Raw genomic sequence first — 26,058 nt, 5'->3', positions numbered from 1 at the left:
TTTACGGGTCCCCATCTAAGCAGTTCTTTTTCTTTTTGGCAGAGCTTTTACTTATCTGTACTGTTTTCATGTCAGTCTTTCCTACTACATTCAAACCTGCATGATACAGGATAATTAAGTCTGTTTCAACATCCTCATCAGAAGCTAGCAATGGGATGTTTAGTAATTACTTGGCTTCTGGACAACTATTCAGATAACGTCCCCGGTCTTTGGCCTTTTCTTTTCCAAGCTAACTCTGCCTGCCAAATGTATGTTATGGTTTTCCTTTTTCTTTTTGAGCTGAGAACTGAACCGAGGGTTCTACATATGCTAGAAAAAAGTGCTTTGTCATTGAGATACTCTGATCTATTCCTAGTCTTTAAAATCTCCTTCCTACCCTAGTTAATTCCTCAGAGGGGCTCAGACCTCCAAATGGAGTCACTAGAATCCACCCGAAGTTCTGAACCAAGCAGGTCAGGACAGAGTAGGCCATACTTTCCTGACCCAGCTCTATATAAAGGGCTGTAAATCACTAGCATAATGCCAGGACATCACTGTCTACTTTGGGAGGTTTTAGATTCTTTCAGAAAGAAAAGCTTTCAATTTTTCATGGGTTATGTTACTGACAAAAACAATAGGCACCAGTTTTCATCTTTGTAGGATGAAATGTCAACACTGCGTATATGACTGGAGTTGGATCAGGGTGATCTGGCCGTTAGCTACACTTCAGACTATTCCTGTTCACTTGCACAAATAATACACTCAGTTTAATTGAGAGTGATATTTTGGATATTTCGAACATCACTGACAACTTTTTACCTGGTACCTTCTCATCAAGTGCCCATCTCCAGGGTTCTTCCTCAGAAGAGACCAGAAACGGAGTTCTCTCTCCATGTGTGCTGGTGAAGCGAAACACTCCAGTTTAGGGCCACACTTAACTGGAAAAGGCTCTGAAGATGAACACAATGCTGTCATGTTTGTACCAAGGCTGGGACAAATTCTAAGCAAATTTCAAGTGGAAATGATTACTAAGAGCTATAAAAGTAAGCTACTGATCTTCTGCAACATCATGTTACCACATATGCTAATTTAAACATAAAAGTTACAATAAAGATGAACTGAAGCAAGCTACTCCAATTGAAACAGGTGAATAGGGTCAACCTCTCAAGTTTGAACTGTCAAATGGGTTCTGAAAATTAGGGCCTGATCCCATTATAAATGTACTCACTTGGTCTTACACTGAATAGGATTTCAGACTGGCTGACAGTTTAGTGTTAAGCAAATCAGTTGCCTTCTCTCACTCTGGGTTAAATGTCTCCAGTATGAGAAATAAAACAAAAACAAAAACCAACTGGTGGTTCTCATGCTGAAATCATAGAAAAAGACCTCTTTAAGATGGGTTACTCAAGGGCTAGGGATATGGCTCAGTGGCAGAACACTTGTCCTCCACGTGTGAGGCTCTGGGTTCAAACCCTAGTAGCACTAACAAGGACAACACCCCCCTAAAAAACCTCATAGCTGGGTGTGAGGACCAAAGTCCATAATCCTAGCACCCTGGCAGGCTCAGGCAGGATTAGCAATTTAGTGACTTCATGAGATCCTGTCTCAAAACGGAAAAAGGGGTGGGGCTGGGGAACCTGGGGATTATAGCCTAGTGCACACCCCCTGGGTTCAATTCCTAGTACTGGGGGGAAAAAAAATCACTCATACTTCACATTTTCAGAGCACTCAGGAGGCTGAGGCAGGAGGATCGCTGTGAGTTCGAGACCAGCCTGGGCTACTTAGTGAGTTCCAGGTCAGTCTCGACTACATAGTGAGACCCTGACTCAAAAAACAACAACAACAAAAAAAAGAGTGTCATGTCATCACTAATGAGAGTGGCTAAAAACTTAGCCAGGGTGTCTGTGTTTATAATATACTGTTATCCTTGTCATTAAACACAGACGACTTAACACATAAAGACCAAACTTATCTTGGTTTTCTATCCTCTTTCCAAAGACTCATTCCTGTTTTAGTATTCCCATTTTAATCAGTTACATCACTATCGAATCTTTAAGTTTTCCTTAATTTCTTTTCTTCATCCCCCAAGTTGCAAATAATCCTGTCTCCTTTTACCTTGATTTAATCTACTCTTCCCTCTGCTGTAATGGTCAGTACAGAACTTCAAAAATTTGCCTTTTTTTTTTTGAGACAGGGTCTCACTATGTAGTCGAGACTGACCTGGAACTAAGCAGCCCAGGCTGGTCTCAAACTCACAACGATCCTCCTGCCTCAGCCTCCTGAGTGCTGGGATTACAGGCATGCACCACCATGCCCAGCTTGCCTTAATTGAACAGTTCTATTATCTCCTAGTCCATCTGGATTCTCAACCAACATTCTACACATCATCTACAAATTGATGTCAATGTATTTTGCTTAACATCCTTCAAAGGCTCACAACTGCCTACAGACTCAAGTCCAAACTCCTCAGTATGCAGAGCTTCACAGGTTCCTGGCTATCCCTGTAATAATCTCACCCCCTTCTTTACTACCAGCATATCAATAAAGTATAGTTCCCCGGAAACATTTGTTTAATTTGCTACCCCCTTTCACCTTCTGCTTGGCATATTTTATCTTATCTAGGCAACTTCTGGACCTCGGCCTCTTGAATCCCAAAACTACTCAACCTCAGGATTTTCTTTCCGCAAAAAAATTAAGACAAGAGTTATTTAAAAAGGACCTCGAGGGGCCGGGGAATTTTAGCTCGGTGGTTCTGCCACCTGCCTCACAAGTGCAAGGACCAGAGTTCAATCCCTGGTACCAAAAATTTAAAAAAATAAATAAATAAAAAGAACCTTGAAGCCAGGCGTGGTGGCGCACACCTGTAATCCCAGCACTCAGGAGGCTGAGGCAGGAGGATTGCTGTGAGTTCGAGACAAGCCTGGGCTACACAGTGAGTTCCAGTTCAGTCTCAACTACAAAAATCCAAAAAAAGAACAAAACAACAACAAAAAAAAAACCTTGATCTAAATTATTTGGTTAACAAAAAATACTGGAGTAAGATGAAAGTACATTCCAGAAAACACAAGTGTAATTCTAGTTTATATGGCATGAAAACAAGAAAATGGGTGAAAAATTGTAATTTATTGAAACTCAACTCAAAAAATATAAGATGCTGTAGTGTACAATATATTACACAAAGCACCCTCAGGTGCACATTCAAGTCAAGTAAGAACTCCATATCCCTTTCCCTAGCCCTCCCACCCTGGGACCTTAGTATTTGTTCCATATACAATCATGCACACTTAATTTGAAAAAGGAAGCCCCAGTATATTTTGATGTATTAATTAGCACCAAACAAGAGTACAGTTCCATTTTTTTCAGAAAAACAAAAACAAAACCCAATCAATAAACCAACTGGAGAGCTAATGGACTCAGCCAATACTGCTGACATAGATATTATACATTCATGTAAATACAAAGTCTATTCTACCCTAAACAATGGTGTGGCTGGTTCTCAGCCTTTGTTCATGTTGGCAATTGTCTCCATGTTCCAGTGTTGGAGCCAATTTGTTTCTAAAACAAAATTGCTATTTAGGAACTTCCTACACAAAGCTCATCTGTCTTTTTTGTTGGAAACAAGTCTAAAATTGGTGTGGAAAACTTAGATCTTTCAAGGACAACCACTGGCCGAAGATAATGAAGCTGTTTTAAGGCAAGCTCTCCACAGTCTGTTAATGCTTTGTCCAATACAACCCTCAGGTTTTCCAAGGAAGGAACTGTTGTTGTTTCAGCTACTATTAAAGGTGGGATTGCAGTCAGGTTCTCGTGAATTGCAGAATCACCAGAAGAATGAGGTATGTCAACTTCAGGGTCATTGTCATTCACCATATTATTTGCCATAACACTCCCTGTTAAGTCACTAGTGGGTGGTGAAGGATTACTTAATGTTAAGTGCTCTGAAGGCTCCCAATCATCAAAATCATCATCTTTCTCTTCACTCTCCTGAATAAATTTCAGAAATGAAGATTCAAATCCCATAGGTTTGTAAGTCTTCAAATCAAATGACCTGGGCTGTGAATGCTTCCTAAAATTCTCTTTTGAGACATGGACTGAATTTTTTACAGTGTTTTCTTGCCCTGAATTATGCTGCCCAGTTTCTGAGTCTTTGATCCTTGGTAAAGGCAGCTGGAAATTTGTAAAGTAAGTCCCACTTTCAGTCCCATTGGGACTGGGTATGGAATTTTCTATTTTACAGGGAGACTGAACTATATTACATTGTTCTAAAGAAGTGGTTTCTGAACTATGGTTACATTTCAAAGTTCCTCTATACAGCACAGAGTCTGCATCAAACACTGGGTTGCTTTCCGCGCACCCTTTTTGACCTCCATCCCTTTCACCTGGATGGGAAGAATCAGTGTTTCGGAGCGATGTATTACTGTCACCTGGGGGATGGCTGTGCTTTGCGTGCTCCGATGCACAGCTTATACTTTCTTCTTTCTTTATAAAGACTTCTTTCTTTATACAGGGCTCTGCTTCAGAGGGGGGCTCCTCCTTAATTTTGGTACCGTACTTAACACAAACAACAAGGTTTTCCATTTGTTGCTCTAAATAGGCACTACTCATCTGATGGGTACGTTTGTAATGCCTCACAATGCTGCTCTCCAACTTCACTACGGATAAGCAGCCCTGAACCATGCATGGGTATTGTGTATGCTCAGAATGCTCTACACACATATGGAGGGCTTCAGCTCTTGTTTTAAAACTTATCGGAGACTTCTTTTCTTTAATTAAGCTACATTTTTTAGCTTTAGCATTAAATGACCGCCTGGAAGTCTGATGTTCGTGCCCCTGAGCTGTTTGACATACCTTTTCACTCCTTAGTAGCCTTTCATTTGCTACTTTCTGGCTTCTGAACAGATCATCGTAATAGTCTTTATGTCGGTAATATACATGTTGTGAATAATTACTACGGTGAGTGAAAATCTGGCCACAGCCATTAAGGTCACAATGAATTTCATAATCTGAATGAATTTCCCCTTCAATATTATGCTGTTCCATCAAGTGATGTTTCAACTTGCTGAATGTATAAAAAACAGCAGGGCACTGAGGCTGGTTACAGGAAAACCGAGCTGCAGATTCAGTTTCAGAAAGTAGTTTGGGCTCTTCCATATGATCGAGGTTGTGAGAGTCACTACAGTGCTTTGCAAGAGCTTTGGAACACAGGAAGCGCTTGTTACATTCCTTGTATTTGCAGGCAAATATCTTTTTACATTTTACAAGTTCCCTTTTGGTTCTTGCTTTGTCTTTTTCTAAACATAACTGTTCTTTGTTGTACTGATGTACCGTTCTATAATGGCGGATCAAGCCTTTTAGATTGGTGAATGAGGAGTTGCAAGTTTTATGAATACAATGGAATGGTTTGTGGTATTTATTCAAAATATAGCACAGGTTTCCTTTAGCAACAGTTCGCCTGCTACCTCTCCCTTCCCTTCCTTCTTCTTCCCTATGATTGCCCATTGGTGACGAAATATCAGATGTTTTACTTTCTGTTTCTTCACAAGATGACTCCAGATCTGTTTCTGAACTGCATTCATCCTTTTTAGAATGGCAGTGTGGCTTCTCAGAGTTACTGCTGGGATTACCTCCAAGTTCTGCAGAACAATCATCTTTTAACCTGTCCAATGAACATGGGCCTTCATGATCACATTTTTCACTGTCTGACAGTTTTTGAGGCGCCCTGTCACTGCCAATTTGATGCTTATTTTTATAATGAATCCTAAGATGTGTTTTTCTTGTAAAAGACCTTTGGCAAATATGACACTGGAATGGGGAATACCGATGTTGAAACATGGTTAACTGAAGGACTTTTTCTTTTGAATAATTATGCTTTTTAAGATAATGCATTAACAAAGCCTCTCTGGTCACAAATTCATATTTGCATCCTTGAAGTTCGCAGAAAAAAGGCTTAGCTGCCAACTGAGCAAGGTATTGACTTGGCATGTTTTCATCTTGATTCTGAAAATTAAGGTCTGAGATAGCAGATGAGACGGTCTGCAGAGACTTAGCACCACTGGATGGGTACCCCTGTAATGACCCTGAGAAAGTTCCATGTGCGATTGAGTTTTTCAAGCTTAAATGCTTCAAGCGCAACAGAAGCTCCAACATGGTGTCCTCTGTACACGGCCTTTTGGAAGCACAAATTGAGACTTCTGAGGAATAACCTTGATGTTCTTGTTTACATTTAGTATGAATATTGTGATCTGGACCTTCATCTGGGGAGTCACTGTTTGTATCTGAGCTGGGTTTAAGTTCTGCATCAAATTTTTCAGTTGCTTGATTATGTTCATTACCCAAACAAGGAAAGAGATCTTTTGTCTTTATCTTTTTGGGTTTGAAATGGTATGGATGAACCTTCCGTAGATGCTTCTGCATACCTCTTGCATTTTTGTAGGTAGACCCACAGCCATCAAAACCACAGGTAAACTTAGTCCCATCAAAACAAACTGCCACACTGGGGCATTTTTCTTTTAAACTGGAGGGCATAAATACTTTCTCATGAGATAATAATATATCCTGTATAGTTTCAGAGTGATCCAGTGTGTCAATTAACTCTTCATTCATCGATGCTGAAGAACTTTGACTTAACTGATCACTGGAATTACTGTCACTGTTTTCTTTCAGGTTTTCTGCAGTTTCTGCATCTATTTGCGAACTTGCTGATCCTGCACAGAAAAGAAGATCTTCAGGTAATTGTGACTTATCAGTTTGGTCAAGCAAATGGGACTGATCAACACATTCTTGCTTTTCACCTGTTGCAGATTCTTCGAGTTTCACTGATTTCTTAATGTCTCCATTTGAACTTTCATTATGCATTGAGAGGTGATTCTGGTATTCAATTTTGGAATAATAGAACTTTTTACATCCAAGAAAGCTGCATGTGTAAGACGCATCCCTAAAATGCTGTGCTTCATGGTGGTAAAGCTGCCCCAAGTCACTGAACACAATATTACAACCATTTAATTCACATTTATAACGAAGATCATCATGTTTTTGCTTATGATTAAGTAGTTCATTCACTGATCCAAACCTAGCATAGCAATCTATAGATACACACATGTAAGGCTGGGGACCACAATGCACTTGTTCATGCTCTCGCAGGTGAAAAGCAGACATGAAATGTCGTCGACAATAAGTACACTTCTCTCTTCTATTTTTCATATCCAAGTAATGCTTGGCATTTTCATCATTATTTTGGTGTTCAGCTTTAAGATGCACACTTAAGTATTTAAACTGTTTAAACACACGGGAACAGTCTGTACCAGGACATGGGTACAAATCTCTGTCTTGCAGGTGGCAATCTTCTAACTTGCTGAATGTGACATATTCATGAGACTCTCCTTTGGCTTGTTCATTCAATGACTGATTCTGCTCCAGGGTTGAAGAAGGGCTCTTGGGATAAACACCCTTTTGAGAACCTTTCAACAGTAATTTCTTTCTAGAGCGGTCCCTTCTGCTTGGTGGCATTTTAACATGTTCCATCACATGAGGAACAAATATTTCTTTTCGTTTGAACTTTTTAATACAAACTGGACAGGTGTAAATGCCATCTTCCATATGCATCTTAGAATGATGGAGAATCCTGGCCTCTATACATTCCCGCTTACATAACAAACAGAAAAACTTGTATTGAAGCCACCTTTGATATCTTTCAGATGAACCAATGGGCTTCTTGTCTCTTTTCTCCTTTTGCTGATCTGCTAAATCCCTTCTCCTATATTGTTTATCTTCTTTACCTTCATCATAGTCACTGAGAAATGACTCTAAAACATCTGTATCATTCATAGACATTTCATAACCACTTAAATCATCATCAGAATCTGAAGCTTCTTGTCCCAGGAGCTGGTGGCAGTGTCGTTTTAAGGTTTTCCAGTCCCAAAATTCAGGATCAAAAGGCCAATGGGCTTTTAAAGCTAGTAGGAGCTCACATCGGAGAGAATTTGGAACTGGTGCATTTTCTTCATCAAATTTTTGATCTGGTTGCAAATACAATTCTTCCAACATATTAAATCCATCCAAACTGGGTTCAATTAAGAATTCTGTAAGCTGGCAGGCTCGTCTGACTTCTAAATCTTCTGGTAAAAGACAGGAAATTGTTTTACAAACGGAGGCCTTCATTTCCTCATCCTCACTTGATCTGAGTTGAAGAGCTCTGACACATAGTAAAATTGACACTCCAACACCAGCATCTTGTGCCTGTAGAAAGAGAGGAAAAGCCATTTTTTTCACACATATAAAAATTATATTAGCTTCCATGGATATTTCAGCTTCTCAAACCTTTAGATTCTTAAATTTCACCTTAAATCTTCCTTAATGCAAGCTACATTTAGATCCTTCTCATCTCAACATGCAAAGGGCAGATTAGATGATATAACTACAAGGCACCATATATTGAAGCAAACCTCATGGAATTTATATGCCAAGTGCATAAATTATAAATGCATATGAATTCAAAGGAATACAGGATAGTAAGTCAGTGAAGGATCCAAAGAATGGCTGTCAAGATACATGATGTAAAGGTACAAGTTCCCAATGATTAATGTAACTGTATTGTATACCAAAAATGTACTAATAAACTCAATTTCAAAAAAAAAGAGAAGAATGGTGGTAAGCTGGGTAAAATGATAGGGTTTAAAACAGGGAAAGAGGAAACAGGTATAGAAATGAATCTCAAAGTAAATTTAATTTTAGGAACTCCAGATATTATGAAAACTTGAGTTTCTCAAAACCCCAATTTTCTGCTGAAAAATAAATTACCATTTATAGTCACAAGTATATTGAATCTCAGCTTTCCACAGGGGAAAAAAAAACAGAAATTAGAAAATATTTCTGTAACATCAGATCCTCACAAACAAGTAAAAACTGAGGAAGATATGGCCACATGTGATAGGAGATTAATGTACACAAGGTAATCCTTTTATCTGAGAGGCTGAAATGAAATGTAAAAGTAGCATGAGCAAAAAACACAGGGATCATAATGCAGAGTGGCTTAAAATGCAGTAGCTGAAAGTACAGGGTTTTACAATCAGACTCTGATGGCTTCTGAAGCCCATTTCATTACAGGGGTGAATTATCAACTTCAAGCCTCAGTTTCTCTATCAGTAAAATGTAACAGTGGCAAAAGTAAATTCTTTCCTAGAGGCATGAGTAAGCCAAGCCACAAGTTTATAATCCTAGCACTAAGGGGAGCTGAGGTAGGAGGATCATGAGTTCCAGGCCAGACTGGGCTACATAGCAAGACACTGTCTCAAAGAGGGGACACAGAGGTGTGGCTTAGTGGTATAGCATTTCCCTGCTGTGCATGAGGCCTTGGGTTCAATCATGAGCCCTGCAAATAGAAAAGAAGGAAAAAGAAAAAAAAGAGTGACTGATAGAGTGCTGGCACATAAGAATTACAGTAGTTGACAGAACACCATAAACAATTTGGTAGGCAATTACTTTGTGTGGGGCATCATAAATACGGGGAACATAAATAACTATACCCTTGAACCTTATTCTAAATAAGCCTTTCTATATACATTATCCTCATAAAGAAACCAAGACTCAGAAGGTTATGTTGTTCAATGCTACCAACTAGTAAGCAGAGCAGCAAGGATTTATACTGAAAGCAATCTATTGCTAGGGCCACAGATCTCAACTATATCCTACAGTGAGTACAATCTTTAGCTGACTCGGCTATATCCCATATGAGCTAGATACAATATGCCAACCCACTCTTGTTCTCTCAGCTTCCTCATTTAAAACCCACCAATTTCTTCACGTTCACCAATTTCTTCAAAATTCAGCTCCACATTCCATATCCTGATTCTAATTTATTCACCACTCCTTTAGCCAGTAACTTCTTGGTAGATCTGTTCAGAATGTATAATGGTATTTCTAGTTATTTTTTTTTGGAAAGTGTTGTTAGTGATTTTACAAATTTTATCATCTCAACCAGATTAGGCTTTTAAAGAAGGAATGGGAAAAAGTAAAAACAAAACAAAACAAAAACAGGAAGAGGAGGAGGAGAAAAAGAGGAGGAAAAGGAGGAGGAGGAGGAACAGAAGCAGGAGAGAAGGAGGAGGATGAGGGAGAGGAGAAGGAAGAGGGGAGGGGGGAGAAAAAGAGGAAAGGAAGAGGAAGAAGAGAAGCAAGAGGAGGAAGAAAAATAGGAAGAAGAAGAAAAAAGAATGGACATTTGTTACAGTTGAGCTAAATCCAAAAGAATTAATTGAGAACCTGTGAATCTTTTAAAATTTATTTTGATTTTCTCTAAGTCCCCTTGCTCATACTTATAATCAGGCCAAGGATGTAGCTCAGTGGTGCTGCGCCTGCTTGGCAAGCACAAGGTTCTGAGTTCGATCCCTGGTACCAAAAAGAGACATAATCGTGTATCACATCATGCTATTAAATCAAGAGGTGCATGGTCTAGCTCAGAGAGTTGTGAACCAGGTATCTGATCCTTATGAGTCATATATCTCTAATTTTCAGCGCCTTTATTACTAAGAAGTGTTTTCCAAAACAGTAGTACAATAATGTTTTATCAAAAAAGGGTTGCATGACCATACAAGATAGATTCACAATGATCCTCCTCCTTACATCTTATACTTCAAAACATAACCACATCTATATTCATTCTGCCACACTAATGTTTGTTTTGAGACATACCCAGAATTCTCAAGTCATCTCTTCACTTAGGACTTCATTATATCACAGATTCAAAGCTTAATATCTCTAAGCACCTTTAAGTGATGATCTAGTTTAAGCTCTTTATTTATAGAGAACCAAAGGCCAGAAAAAAAAAGAAGCACTAATAAGGACCTTTCCATGATATGTGATTGCCTACTGCAAAGACCAAATGACAACACATGCTCTTCAGTATCATTATTATCCATTCCACGAGTTATTAAGGGCCGGGGATTTAGCTCACTGGTTCCACTGCCTGCCTCACAAGTGCAAGGTCCCAAGTTTGATCCCCATACCAAAAACAAACAAACAAAGTTATTACTAGTTATTTCCCTAAGTCCTTTCCCTTTTTTTTTTTTTTTTTTTCACAAAAACAGAACACCTGACTTTACAAAGTCACCTGTAATGATGAAGATATCTTCTTGCCATTCTGGAAGCTAAAGGTGGCAGTACGCATGTGTCATGGGAAGAGTTGGAAAATGGTGTGCCATAATGTCGTTTGCCCTCCCCTACCTCTTCCTTCTTGCTATCTGGAATGGAAACACTATATCTAGGCTTGGAATAGGTAGGTCTTAGATATGAAAAGGAAGTTATGTGTTGGTGGCATATAAAAGGAACCTGGATTTCTGATGCGAAGCCCCTAAAGCAACTGGGCCTGTTTCCTGGACTACATTCCTATATGAAAAACAAAGAAACCTCTATCTATTTTGGGCCACTACTATTGTATATCAGCCATTTTCAACAGAACCAAATGCTAGCTGATACAGATATCAAGAGCTGGAGTCTTGATTCTTTTTTTGGTAGTAGTGGGGATTAAACCCAGGCAGGTTTGTGAATGCTAGGCAAGCACTCTATCATTGTTGTGCTTAAAATAGTTTCTTATTAAGTGAACTGTCTTCCTGCCTGTGCCAAGCAAATAGCTGGAATTATAGGCATGTACCACTTGTTTTTGTTTTTGTGATGAGGCCTCATTTGTTGTCCAGGCTGGCCTTATGATTGATATCTTCTTGCCTCAGCCTCTGAGTAGTGGGGTTATAGGTGTAAGCCACCCCACCAGCTTAGAGTCTCAATTTGAAAGGGATATCACCCCTTCCCCCTTTACCAGTTCGTATTTCTCATACGCTTCAGGCTAAATATGAGTCAGGACTACAGCAGAAAGTGCCCTAGACACTAGTCAAGACAAATGACTCCGATTGTATAGGTGGACAGAAAATTCCCTCGTCTGTTTCAGAAACCCACCGTCTCTAACCATCTTGTAGCTTTCCCATTTTCTGGGGGTTCTTTATGGCAAACAGAATTCTAAAGTGAATGATTCCTATTGACTCACCTTTATATAACATCTTCCACTTGAGTGTGGTTTGACTCTGTAATATTCTTGTTATTATGTTATGGTGAAAGGGATTTTGTAGATGTAATTAAAGTTCCAAGTCAGTTGACCTTATGATAAACATGTTATACAGGTGTGCCTGAGCTAACCCTTTAAATGTAGGTATAGAAATCAGAGACAGAGGGCATCAGATTCAAAGCACAAGAAGGATCTCTGTCTTTGGTGCTTGGAAATAGAGGCAAGGAATGAGGGTAGCTCAGAATAGAGTTTGACTGACACCACCAAGAAAACAACAGACAGTAATCCTACAGCCACAAGGAACTGAACTGAAATCTGTCAACAAGAAGAACAAGCTTAGAAGTAGATTTTTCCAGAAAGCCTCCAGTGAGATCCTACCTTGGCCAACACTTTGATTTTATCCTTAGGATACTAAAAGAGAATTCTGCCATATTGTGCTGGATTTCTGATCTACAAACTGGGAGCTAACAAAAAATAGGTATTGTTTCAAGTACTAAGTTGTGGTAATCTGTTATGCAGAGGTAGAAAGTTAACATCTATGTTAAAGATTTAAAAACAAAACTCTTTAAAAACCAGCTGTAGGACCAAGGGTTAGGCAACTGTGCCTGCCTTGCAAACACAAGGTACAGAGTTCAATCCCTGGTACCAAAACAAAACAAAACAAAACAACAACAACAATAAAAAACCCCACAAATAAACAAAAAACCAAAAAACACAGCTGTAAAATTATTATTATTATTATTTTTGGTACTGGGGATCAAACTCCAGACCTTGAGCTTGCAAAGCAGGTGGCGGAACCACTGAACTAAATCCCCAGACCAATTACTTTTTAAATCAAGGCCAGTTCTATAGTTGTTTAAAACTGTTTTTTCTGTGACAAGAAATGTAACAGTGGGCCAGGAATTTAGCTTTGTAGTTCTGCCACCTACTTTGCAAGCACAAGGTCTGGAGTTCAACCCCTGATACTCCCCCCATAAAGAAAAGAAACATAACAGTGACTAGAAACAATTATTTCTTAACTTGTTTGTGTACTAATTTGTTTCTGATATCTTTTTTACCCTTTCTTCAGTTAAGACTGGTTCAACATATTTTAAAGTATAAGATATATAAAAGTGACAAAGATGGAGGGTCTCAAAGATATAACTATGACTTGACTTGAATATAACCTACAGATATGGGCATATGGAAAGCACAATCATAAAGACATAAAAAACAAAGTAGAGCATAGCATAAGTCTCACTGCAAACCTCTATATGGATGAACTCAAAGAATAAAGTTTTATATATGACACTTCATTTCATTTCAGGGTGTACGCACTTCCTGAAACTATCTAATTCATGATGCACTCTTTTACTCTAATATCTAGTAAAGGTACTACTCTGCTGCTAATGATCTAAAAACACGATATTTTCTTCATTTATAATGACTATGTTAATTAGTAAGCAGATATATCTGTTTAAAATATAGAACACCATTCTAGGAAAAGTTACAGGGTGGTTAAAATGACAGATATAAAACATAATCTTCCCTCCCCGACAGAGGAGATGGTCTTTACTACTTTCCGATTACCACAATCAGCACAGAAAGCACAAGTTACTCACTTCAGTTTGTATAACTCTAATCAGGCAAAACAAATGCTGCTGTGTTTTAGCTATGACACCAAACTGCCGACAGCGTTCCAAAAAAGTATCTAAAGAAGGGTCAATTCTTCTTTGCAGTTTACTCCAAAAGAGAGTCAGCTCCCTATGAAGAAAAATGATTATGTTAAAATAGCAACTGGAATTTGTGGTAGCACTTCTGAAAAACCCATTTTTTGGTTTATGAAAGTTGACAGAATATACAACAAAAATGAGATTAAAAGCTGTCTGCATACATTTACTACTGCTTCATCCCAAACTGGTGACATGATTAGGAGTTCTCCCTGAAAACTGTGATTTCTTCCTTCTTTGTGTTTAGGAATAACAAAACAATGAAAGACCACTTCTTTTATGACACTGTGAAAAAAACTTTTTTTTTGAGGTAGTCTCATTATGTATCCCAGATAGTTCTCAAACTTGCCAAAATTCTCCTACCTCATACTCTCAAGTGCTAGGATCATAGGTGTGAGCCACCAGGCCCACAGATCCTTTCTATTCTAATAGGTTTTATTCTTTACATCTATAATTAATTAAAACTGACTGAATTAAAACCCTGTCCTACTGGGCAAGCACCATGAGACATTACTATACTATCAATGAAATCTACACAGCTAATAAATATTCTTTTCTTCATTTTTTTGTTACTGGGAATCAAACTCAGTTCCTTGGGCTTGTGAGGCAGGTGGAGGAACCACAGAACTAAATCCCCAGCCCAGCTAATAAATATTCTAATTGCACATTTCAACAGATTTTATGCGTCCAGACCTTCCCTGATTTAAAATGTCATGATGCCACTTAGGCTTGCATTTTGGAACATTTAAATACTAATAAAACAAAATAAGCCTCCTGAAAAATGGCTAAAATACAAGCATCTCATGAATACTCATTATGGAAACAAATGCTTAATGGTGGGTGTGGTTTTCCACACCTGCAATGTCAGCACTCTGGGACACTGAAGCAGGAGATCCCACGTTTCAGCCTAGTCTGGGCAACTTAGCAAGATCCTATCTCAAAAAACAGAAAAGGTGCTAGAGATGTACCTCCATGCAGAAGTCCTGGGTTCCTCAATAGAAAAACAATACACAGACATACAGACACACACACACACAGCCTAAAAAGAAATGAAATAAACATTTAAAGGTGAAAACCCCTAAGTATTCAAGCAAGAGGTACAAGATCCCAACAATGAATGTAACTGTACTGTATCCCTAAAATGTACCAATAAACTCAATTAAAGCTGAAAAAAAAAAGAAAAAAAAAAAGCTGCCAGGGATAGAAATCCTAGCACTGATGTGGATTGTGAGTTCAAGGAAAGCTGATAGCAAAGCAGAAGAGGGTGTGACCAGTTTTTTTTTTTTAAAAAAAGGCAGCTCTAAAGTATAATCTCAGTGGAGGCTATTTCCTCAGTGTTTTTCATTAAAAAAGCTCAGACTTTTCAGGAAGCAGAATACAAATCCAACACTTTAAAATGAAAATTGGGGGTGAGGGTGGGGGTACCAGGACTTCAGTCATGGTAGACAACTATTCTATCACTGTTTTCATCCCTCTGTCCTCTCAAAATTACTTTTATAATAGACTGAAAACATATTTAATTAAATTTGCTTTTTATATTGCCAGCACTGTATCAGTCACTTTTTTTCTTTTTCCTTCTTTCCTATTTGCAGGGCTCATGATTGAACCCAGGGCCTCATGCACAGCAGGGAAATGCTATACCACTAAGCCACATCCCTGTGTCCCCTCTTTGAGACAGGGTCTTGCTATGTAGCCCAGTCTGGTCTGGAACTCATGATCCTCCTACCTCAGCTCCCCTCAGTGCTAGGATTATAAACTTGTGGCTTGGCTTACTCATGCCTCTAGGAAAGAATCTACTTTTGCCACTCTGTTACATTTTACTGATAGAGAAACTGAGGCTTGAAGTTGATTAATTCATCCCTGTAATGAAATGGGCTTCAGAAGCCATCAGAGTCTGATTGTAAAACCCTGTACTTTCAGCTACTGCATTTGTCAAAATATGTTTATTAAATATACCCTACTGGAACAGAAGAAAATCATCAAAGCCAAGCTAAATTTGATTATGATGACAAAAGGGTAAACAATGTCAACTAAAATCCATTCACCAGGTACAAGTTTAAAGTTAGGCAAATCTGCTAAAGTGTTAAAAGCCTGATAATTTAGGTTTAAAATTTTAAAAAATATCTTAGGCCTGGCCGGGCGTGGTGGCTCAGGTCTGTAATCCCAGCACTCTGGAGACTGAGGCAGGAGGATCGCTGTGAGTTCGAGACCAGCCTGGGCTACATAGTGAGTTCCAGGTCAGTCTCAACTACATAGTAAGACCCGGTCTCAAAAATAAAAAAAAAGTATCTTAGGCCCTGTGTATTGTAACTACAAATAAACATAATCAAACAAGGGCATTTTATTATGTATTTGTATAAATATTTGTACAGCCACAAGTCAATGACTGCAAACTATTATCCATATAAGCATGCCTGATACCACAGCAACCAGCTGTATTACTTGAGAGAATGCCAAGATTTAGTCACTTTAATCACAACTGAAACAATCTACTGGATCACACATGTACTGGTATAAACACTTAAGTTACTACAGTGATATAATTTTTTTAAGTGTACAACAATTAAAAATATACTAAAAATAATTCCAATGGTATATACCTTCCAATGCTTAGATGATCTACTATATCCTCAAACAAGTCCACTGTTCAGCTCAAGTCAAGTTATATATAAATATATTAAAAACTAGAAAGGAAATTTAGTTCTATTTACATCTGGCAGCGATCTAGCTACCAAACAAGAAGGTCAAACAACTCTTTCTACAGAACAATAAAAAAAAAAGTCCAGTTAACATTTCAGTTGAAATTCAGAATTTAGCTATTTTAGAAATGAAGCAAAGAAAACTTTTGTGGAATTAAAGAATGATCATACCCTTTAAAACATTAGTACAACAGTACTTATTTCTCATGCTCTTTTTTTCTACAAAACTTTGTTAAACAAAATCAGGTATGTTAGGTGTGGAAGCGCAAGTCTGTAATCCCAGCACTCCGGAGGTTGAGGCAGGAGGACCACCAAAGGGTTCAGGACCAGTGAGGCCTACATAATGAATTCAAGGCCAGCCTGCATTTCATAGTGAGGTCCTGTTCCAAAATAAAAAAACCAAGCACAAAACAACAAAAACAGAAAGCACAAACAAACACCAAAATGCTGAACTCTGTCAGGTAGTGGGAATAAAACATGTAAATACATCTTAAACAAAATGATCACAGCACACAAAACTTAAGCTGAGGGATGTTACAGAAAGCAAAGATCAGCCTATCACTAACTGAAAGCTTAGTGTAGAGGTTCAACTGTTATAATTTTTGCGGGTTCCAGGGATGGGAACTCAGGTGCAGTGCCACTGAGCTAAATCCCTGGCCCTGTTATGATTTTTTAAAATTTATTATTTTTTCTCTCACTGAGTTTATTGATAGTTACATTCTTTTTTTTTGAGATAAGTCTGTAGTGAAACTTTATTTATTTTTTTTTAATTGAGTTTACTGGTACATTTTAGGTATACAGTACAGGTACATTCATTATTGGGAACTTGTACCTTTACATGACAGGTCATGGTTCTGTTATGATTTATTTTTAATGTAGCATCAGTAATTACACATTTGATACATATATCAATTCATTCAAAATAGTTACCTTTTTCACTGGCTGGCTATTTTATTATCACTGACAAACAATCATAGAGAATTAACTCCCTTAGTATTTTTTTGGTATTTTTCAGAAAGCCACAACTCTTTTGAGGCCAGGGTTAATGAATAAGCTAAGTGATGTGCTTTTGAAAAACAATTAACATGGCTAGCACTACAAAGTGTTTAGCGTTCTAGTTGAAAGTTACATAGTCTACATTTCACATACTATCTTCCAGAGTACCATATTCAAGAATGGTACTTCCAAGAAATACATTCTAGTAAATGTGCTTAAAGATATGTTATTGCTTTTATCATGCCATTTCAGTTTTTGTCAAGTTTTTTTAAATCTTGATACTTTTCTCATTAAAAAAAATCCTTTAAAAATTTTCTAGACAAATACTCCTTATGTTCCACTATCTTAACTGTTACAAAAAAAAAAAAAAAAATCAAATCTCTGGCACAACAATTCATCCTATTTGAACAACATTTCGGGGTTAATTTAATTAAAATTCCTAATAAAATTCTATTAAATCCTAATAAAATACATTGTTTTATGTTAAGGCTATGCTAGCACAATGTTCCATTATTTAAAAAAACAAAACAAGGCTGGGGATTTAGCTCAGTGATTCTGCCACCTGCTTCACAAGGGCAAGGACCCAAGTTCGATCCCAATACAAAACAAAAAAACAAAGGCTGGGGATTTAGCTCAGTGGTGCCTTGCCTGTCAAATACAAGGTCCTTAGTTTAATTCCCGGTACCAAAAAAAAAAAAAGTCTTTGAAAACAATGGGTGACTTAAAAAACACATTCTCTTTTTCCTTGAATTACTTGGAAGCAGCTTACTTTTTTTTGCTTTTGTTGAGAGAGGCTCTTGCTATGTAGCACAGACTGACCTCGAACATGTGGTAATCCTCCTGCCTCAGCCTCCTGAGTGCTGGAATTACAGGCATGTGCCCCCATGCTTGGCCTGGAAGAACTTACTTTTAATAAACAATAAAGTGACTAAGATTTTCTTTCCTTTATTCATTGTATCTCCTCAGGAGGCAAAAAAGAAATCCCTATTAACCTCTTCCTGCTGCAGAGTACAACATTAATCTTATAGCCACTATTTCTGCAAGAGAATGACAGCTGAATGTAGGGAATTATAATAGAGAACACAGGAAAAAGTGTCAGGAAAATTTTAAGAATTGTGTGAATATATTTTAAAAACACTTATAATCTATATAATATATTCCAAATATTTGTTCTTTGCATTGAAAACTTAGCTATTACTAGCAGATTTTTTTTCATTGTTGAAAACGAGATCAATTTAACAATGGGTCTATCGTGAATATATGTTTTACTGGTTAAAATCTCTAGATTTTTGATGATAAAAAATCTATTTGATTTAGTGATCAAAATTACTACTACTACTTAACAGCTCTATCTTCTTTGGTCTCCTAAGAAAATGTATGCAACAGTTACTGCAAAACAAATCTAAACCCCCCATCCCATTATCTCCTTTCCGACAGTAGATACAACTTTTGAATACTGGACTAGCCTGGGCCAAGGAAACATATGGTATAGAAGAAAAGCATTCAATTAGGACTCAAAAACCCTGAGCTTAGATATCTATTCTACTTAGATATCTACCTTAGCCCTGAGACTTTGGGCCATCATACTCTCTCTGACTAACACGATCCTCTTCTTCCTCATATAAGCAGTGATTATTATGAGGTTCACATAAGATAATTTACAGTACATAATAATATTTCTATATAAAATAGTAAGTACAGATATGCTAACATACAAAACAGAAACAACAAAACTGTACAAATAGACATGAGGAGACCAATAGGGGCTGAGTGCATGAAAAACTTCACTATAAACAAAATGCTGTTTCTAACTTTAAGCAACCCTTAGATTCAGAAATACTTAGGGATCTCATAATCAAGATTATGAAAACCCAACCCATTCATACTATTTCCTACCTGGAACCTCTCTAAAATACCCTGGTATGCCCTGAACACCTTTCTCTAATATTCTATAGCATTACCCTTATTATTTATCTGATACTGAGAGTGTTACAGGTTTTTGTGCATCAGGTTTGTTCTTCTGGCTCAAGGAGATCCAATACAGTTATAACTAAAGAATCATAGGTATACTTTTCTTTCCCTCCTCTCTTCCCTCTTGGTACTGAGGATTGAACCCAGGGTCTTCACATTTAGCCACACTCCCAGCCCTTTATCATTATTTAAAATTTTGTGACAGGATTGTGCTAAATTGCCCAGGTGGGGCAACTTACAGTCCTCCTACCTCAGCTTCCCCAAATGCTGGTATTATAGGTATGTCAACTGAGCCTGACTTGTTTCTTCTTTAGCAACTACATACTCTGTAGGCAAACTAGATATAAACTAAATCAAAAGTAAAATAATGTATATCAGTAATATAGTACTAAAGCTGAAGAAGAGACTAGTACTCAAAAGGATTTTTTTCTAATGTAAATCTGACGTAGGGACCAAGATAATTTCATCTTTTTCTTATTTGGGTTTCCAAAAAAGAGAAGCAAATGACTACCAAAATACCAATCAATGTAATGAGAAAGTTCTAAGATGGATTTGTTTTGTATGGGATGATTAAAAACTTTTTGCCCTTTCTTGACTAGATTAAACCAGTAATATTTTTATTTAAATGATTTTGCTTGAAAGCAAGATTTTATTCACGTCATTTAATTTGTTAAGATTTCAAATTTGAAAGAAAATAACATTTTACATAAACCTAGATGCAATAATATCTACTAACAAAGTGTACACAAACTAAATATACTTACCAAGAACAATACACACTTGCAGTTTGGAGCTGCTGGGTAAGGTAAGTCGTACAAAGAACAAATGCTGTGTTATCCTGACCCTCAGATTCCAGATTACATATGATGTCTAGTATTTCCTTGCAGTCGACCTTTGCAATCTATTGAAAATGAGATGACTAAGTTAAAAAGAAAATGGAGACTTTTCTGTAAATTTTATTTAATGTGAAACTTCTTTATGATGTTTTCTGTCTTCGATAACTGGTAAAGAAAGAATTAGAGGTTCATAATCTTCCACTGACTAATGGCAGAGTATGATGGCATGAACATGTCATAAGAGTTCCATTACATTCTCAATATAAACATTTTGTACAGTTTTAAAAATTACTCATGAACATAACTACCATGTAAATGAATAAAATTATGTATAATAACCTTACGTTATTTCCACCTAAAGTATCATCACTTTTTTTTGTTGTTTTCTTTTCCCCAATTTTACTAAGGTCATTCTGGTTACACAGCAAAATACATGGCTTATAATAAGGCTGAATGTCTTTTGTATAAATGAGTTTTTATGTTTTCAAGATGGGTTCTTGTTATGTTGCCCAGTCTGGTCTTGAACCTCTGGGCTCAAGTGATCCTCCTGTTTCAGCTTCCAGAGTAGCTAGGACTTTGGGTATGCGCCACCATGTCTGGATTATGAGTTTTGTAAACAATCAACATCCTTTTGAGAAACACAGCTTTTTCATTTACATTATGTAAAGACATTTTTAAAAAGCAAAGTAAGTCATGTGTGGTGATGTACACCTGTAATCCCAGCATTTAAGAGGCCGAGGCAGGACGATCTTGAGTTCAAGGACAGCCACGGTAATAGTGAATTCCAGGACAGTTTGAAGTACACAGCAAGACCATCTCAATTGAAAAAAAAAAAAAAAAAAAAAGCAAAGCAAAACTGGGCCTATCAGCCACATTTTCTGGTGTACTTTTTCTATTCTAAAAACAATGCACAAATCAGGAGATTTTGGACCTTTAAAGATCCCTTTTTGCTCTACCAACTCCTTGAAAAACAAAATATGATGATTCTGTGGGCATTATATTTACCAACTATATTTGGCACCAAATATACAAAAGAGCACACAGATACTTTTTCCTCACAGTTCTTTCCTAACTTGTAAGACCATCCTGCTAAGATCTCCACCTGTAACATTTACCACAACTGCAATTCAATTATTAGCTAAGTAACTTATTAGCACCTGTTTTCTCTGCTAGACTATAAAATCCACTAGGTCAAGAGTTACATATACTTTTCTTCAAAACTCAGCACTTATCACAGTATCCAGGCAAGACAGTAAATAGATGATGATGAATGTAATAAAAAGAATCAGGTTTAATCAGGGTAGTAAGTTCATATTTATAGGGTGAACTTTGTATAAGTCTGTGTTTTATACTCGCTTCAGGGTCAATGCAGTGACAGCACAGTGAAGTGGTTGAGAGCATTATTTTAATTCTGGAGTGCTGGGTAAGATAAGTTCTAAATGTTACTATTTAGATTCCATCCCCAGCCCTGTATGCAGACTGGCTATATGACCCTGGACAAGCTAGATAACTTCTGTGACTCAGTTTCCTCATCTGTAAAATGGCAACAATAGATTCTCAGTCATTTTAAGAATGAATAAAATGTTTTAAAGAGTTTGGCCAATAGGGAGCTATTTACAAGTGTTACTAAAAATTGTTTTGGGCTGGGGATTTAGCTCAATGGTCCTGCTGCCTGCCTTGAAAGCACAAGAGCCTGAGTTCAATTCCCAGTATAAAAAAAAAAAAAAAAAAAAAAAAAAAAAAAAAAAAAAAAAAAAAAAAAAAAATCCAAAAAACAAAAAACTGTCTTCATGGACTGAGGATGTATATCTCAGTGGTAGAGGGCTTGCCTCCAATGTGCAAGGCCCCTAGGTTCAATCCGTAGCACTGAAAAGGGAAAAGTTTTCATAACATATGTAAATCATAAGGAGGGAAGGAAAAATAGAAAGTGAACCTTAAGAATATCAGAATTGCAGGGCATAGTGGCACACACCTCTAAATCAGCACCCTGAAAGGCTGAGACAAGAGGATCATGAAATCAAGTGCAATTTGGACAACTTAGCAAGACCCTGTCTCAAAATTTAAAAAGTCTGGGGAAGTGGCTCAGTGTGAGGGACTTGGGTTCAACCCGCAGTACAGAAAGAAAGAGGAAAAAGAAACAAACAAGTTGGAACTAGAGTATAACATGTACAAGGCCCTAGGTTTAACCCCTGGCTTTGCCCCCACTAGAAAGCATTTCAAAAAGTAACATCAGTCTCAGAAAATGCCTTGATGAGAAAGCCTAAAACGTAATTAAAGTTAAATTCTTTTTAGGGGAGAAAAGACCCCATCATGTCATGAAGATGTAACTTTACAGATGCCTTCAACAACCATAACCTCACCTGCAGCTGAATGAACTAGAAAGGTCATCCAGAAAGGAAATTCCCACCACATGGCCTCTTGAAACAGCATGGATCCAAGAATCAAAAGTGTTCCACCACCTGTCATCCATGCAGTGCTAACTCTAAAACTCAAGTGTGGGCAGCAATAACACATCTCCAAGCTGAGAAATGGCATGCCATCTAAAACTTAGGGTGGAAGTAATACACAATTTGTATTTCTAGAACATTTTTTATCTGTTTCAAATAATGTGTATTGTATTATCTCTTTTGCTGCTGTGTCTGAACATGAGAAATGTGTAAGACTGGCAAGGTAGACATTATTATTTCGACCTGACCAAAAAAAAAAAATCTCAGTAATCCCAGCATTCAGGAGGCTGAGGCAGGATGAGTTCAGGGATAGCCTGAATTGCCTAGTGAAACTCTGTCTCAAAAATATGAAAAAAAAACCCCAAAAACAAAACAAAAAAAACCCCCTGAAAATAAAAACCCCAAACCAAACCAAAACAGTAAACTATGAAAAATAATCTCATTTCTTATAGGGAAGTCCATATATGTAATCTATTTCATATATATATACATTATATATATTTGTATATGTGTGCGTGTGCATTTTGGTACTAAGAATTAAATTCAGGACCTTGCACTTGCAAGGCAGGCAGCAGTACCACTGAGCTAAATCCCCAGCCCCACTTATATTTTATTTTATTTATTTATTTTTTTTGTACCAGGGATTGAACTCGGGTCCTTGTGCTTTTGCGAGAAGGCAGGCGACAGAACCACTGAGCTAAATCCCTGCCCCCCCACTTATATTTTAAAGAAGTAAAGTTCAAAGAGACAAAGGCTTTCATCTTTTGGAAACAAAGTAGTAACAAACAAAAGGGACAGAAGTAATTTCGAAGTATACATTTTAACAAAAAATGCATTAACCTAAAGTTGAGCATAGTCTACAAACAGTATACAAAATCTTCCTTGCAGGAAATCCTGTAAGAAAGAAAACATCTCTGTTAAAATATATGTGCCTGGCAAAGAAGTGCTATTTACTAATATTTGCACTGTGTTTCAGACTGGGGATATAAATTAATCTGATTTTTGTTCTCATGGATATCACAGTCTAGTCAGGGACAATTAACAAAGAAGCAGGTACTAAGAATTACAAATTATGTTAAAAGCTACATATGGGGAGAATAAAGTATTTTAAAATACTTTTGTTGGATAACCTACCCAAATTTGGGGACTCAAACAAGACATTCCGGGTGAAGTGACATAAAAAAATGGGAATTACACAATAAATAGGAATAGGAAGAATAAATGAGAAAAATGTTCTAAATGGAGAAAAACATATACAAGAGCATATTGGAGAAATGGAAACATAGTATTTCAGTACAGCTAAGGGTAACCCAGTAGTGTTGTTAAAGAGTATGAAATCCAGGGAGTTGCTAGGAGTGGAAGAACTTCTGCCCCCCAGTCCCAGCATCTTAATACCACAGGAGCCGCTGGTAACTATTTTCTTGGCACAGAGCCAATCAGTGCTTAACTTCCTAAATAAAATTTAAACTCGGGCTGGGCGGGGTGGTGCTTGCCTGTAATCCCAGCACTCAGGAAGCTGAGGCAGGACGATTGCTGTGAGTTTGAGACCAGCCTGGGCTACACAGTGAGTTCCAGGTCAGTCTCAACTACATAGTGAGACTCTGTCTCAAAAAACCAAAAAAACAAAACAAAAAACCTTAAACTTAACTTAATGCAAATGTTATATATTTTCCAGGTAACCTGAAACACCTACTGCTCACGTAGCACTTTAAGACACAACTATAAGGTCAGGCGTGGTTGTGCATGCCTGTAACCCCAGCACCAGGGAGTCCGAGGCAGGAGGATAACCAGAGGTGTGGACTACATAGTGAGTTCAAGGCCAGCCTGAATTATACTGCCAGACCCTATCTTTAAAAAATTAAGCAAAACAAAAAGACAACTATTATATCTGATAATGAAGTTTCAAAGAGGTCAATAACACTCAGGCATGGTTTCTTACACATGTTTATTATCAACTAACTTGATTTTTTTTTTTAACTTCCTCAGTTTCTACTGAAAAAGCAATACTAGTGTATAGTTTTTTTACACAATGTTCCATTTGCCTCGTATATACTTAAATAAGCATACACACACAAAAATACTTAAATAAGCAGTAACAAAAGACTATTTTGCTAAATTTCTAAGTCCTCTGAAACTGGTACCAGTTCTTTTTTTTTTTTTAATCCTGCTTTGTATCTGCTTTATTATCTTCACATGACAAATAAACACTTTAACATTTGCATAGTTAGATCGAATCTCAGTATTATGTATCAAATATCTACTCCTTGAATAGAGGAAAAAGAGATACAATAAAGAAATTAAAGTAAATACGCAAAGGGGAAAATTCAAGTAAATTAAAGAGTTTGTAATACCTTACTTGTACTACAAAATAGTAATATTTGACCTCAACCTTCTGAATAGCTAAAACCCTTTAATACACTGTATAAATTCAATTAAAATGAAGGGCACCACGCCTGTCTGGCAAATAGAAGGTCCTGAGTTCAATTCCTAGTATAGGGGGTGGGGGATGAAGGCCACCAACATGCTTTTGAGATTTCAATGTGTATCTAGGAATTATCTTGTAGTCTCATACATAATGAAAAAACATTTTGTGCTCAAATGATTCTTAGCTCTAGTATTTACATTATATAGCTCTTTTAAGCTGAATATATTTATCAAGTAGGATTGGCTTTTCACTTTCTACAAAAAAAAGGGATTTTGATGGGGAAAGCACTATAGGGCTACCATCTTAACAACATTAAATCTAATCTATGAACATGGGATATTATAACATTTCTCTAGCTCTCTCTCTCTCTGTATGCTAGATATCCAACCCAGAGCCTTCAGAGTATCTAGCAAATGCTGTATCACTGAGCTGTATCTGCCATCTCCTTTTATTTAGATCTTTAATTTCTTTCAAGAACACTTTATGTTTGCTATATATATGAGTCATATTTTTATTTCTTAAATGGTATTAATCAAAGAAAACATATTTTTAATCTCTAAGGAGCTCAATAGATATAATTTAGTTGTTTTTTATTGAAAAGAGGCTATGAATTTCTTTTTCTTCCTTGAATTTTGTGACCCCCATCCCCTAAAGAAAAAGAAAAAAAAAAGGTTTATAAATTGAAGTGCAAACTAACAACTGTGGACACTTCTGCCAGGCACGATGAGCAAAGACATCATGAAAAAAAAAAAGGGGGGGCTGGGTATTTAGCTCAGTGGTTCCGCCGCCTGCCTTGCAAGCGTTAAGGACCCTAGTTGTAAAAAAAAAAAAAAAAAAAAAAGACATTATGAAAGGGCACCTTTTTAACAGGAGTGTGTTATTTCTACATGATGTATGCTCAAGATAAAAGTATCATAATGCCTGCAACTTACTTTTAAATGGTTCAG

General features: G+C 37.2%; 1 protein-coding gene across 1 annotated transcript in view; it reads right to left on the bottom strand.

Annotated features, from left to right (window-relative positions):
* Positions 1 to 3,089: 3,089 nt before the first annotated feature.
* Positions 3,090 to 26,058, bottom strand: part of Rlf (RLF zinc finger) — an 80,578-nt gene continuing 57,609 nt past the window's right edge. Inside the window, exons 6-8 of the mRNA XM_010625908.2 lie at positions 20,168 to 20,304; positions 13,630 to 13,771; positions 3,090 to 8,214 (exon numbers count right to left, since the gene is read on the bottom strand). Of these exons, the coding sequence (XP_010624210.1) occupies positions 3,553 to 8,214; positions 13,630 to 13,771; positions 20,168 to 20,304 (4,941 nt within the window). The 3' untranslated portion in view covers positions 3,090 to 3,552. The remainder of the gene's footprint in view (positions 8,215 to 13,629; positions 13,772 to 20,167; positions 20,305 to 26,058) is intronic.

The sequence above is a fragment of the Fukomys damarensis genome, unplaced genomic scaffold (assembly GCF_012274545.1).
Source record: "Fukomys damarensis isolate Sample0158 unplaced genomic scaffold, DMR_v1.0_HiC HiC_scaffold_23, whole genome shotgun sequence".
In the NCBI taxonomy this organism is placed as follows: Eukaryota; Metazoa; Chordata; class Mammalia; order Rodentia; family Bathyergidae; genus Fukomys; species Fukomys damarensis.
This window is presented reverse-complemented; position numbering and strand designations above follow the sequence as displayed.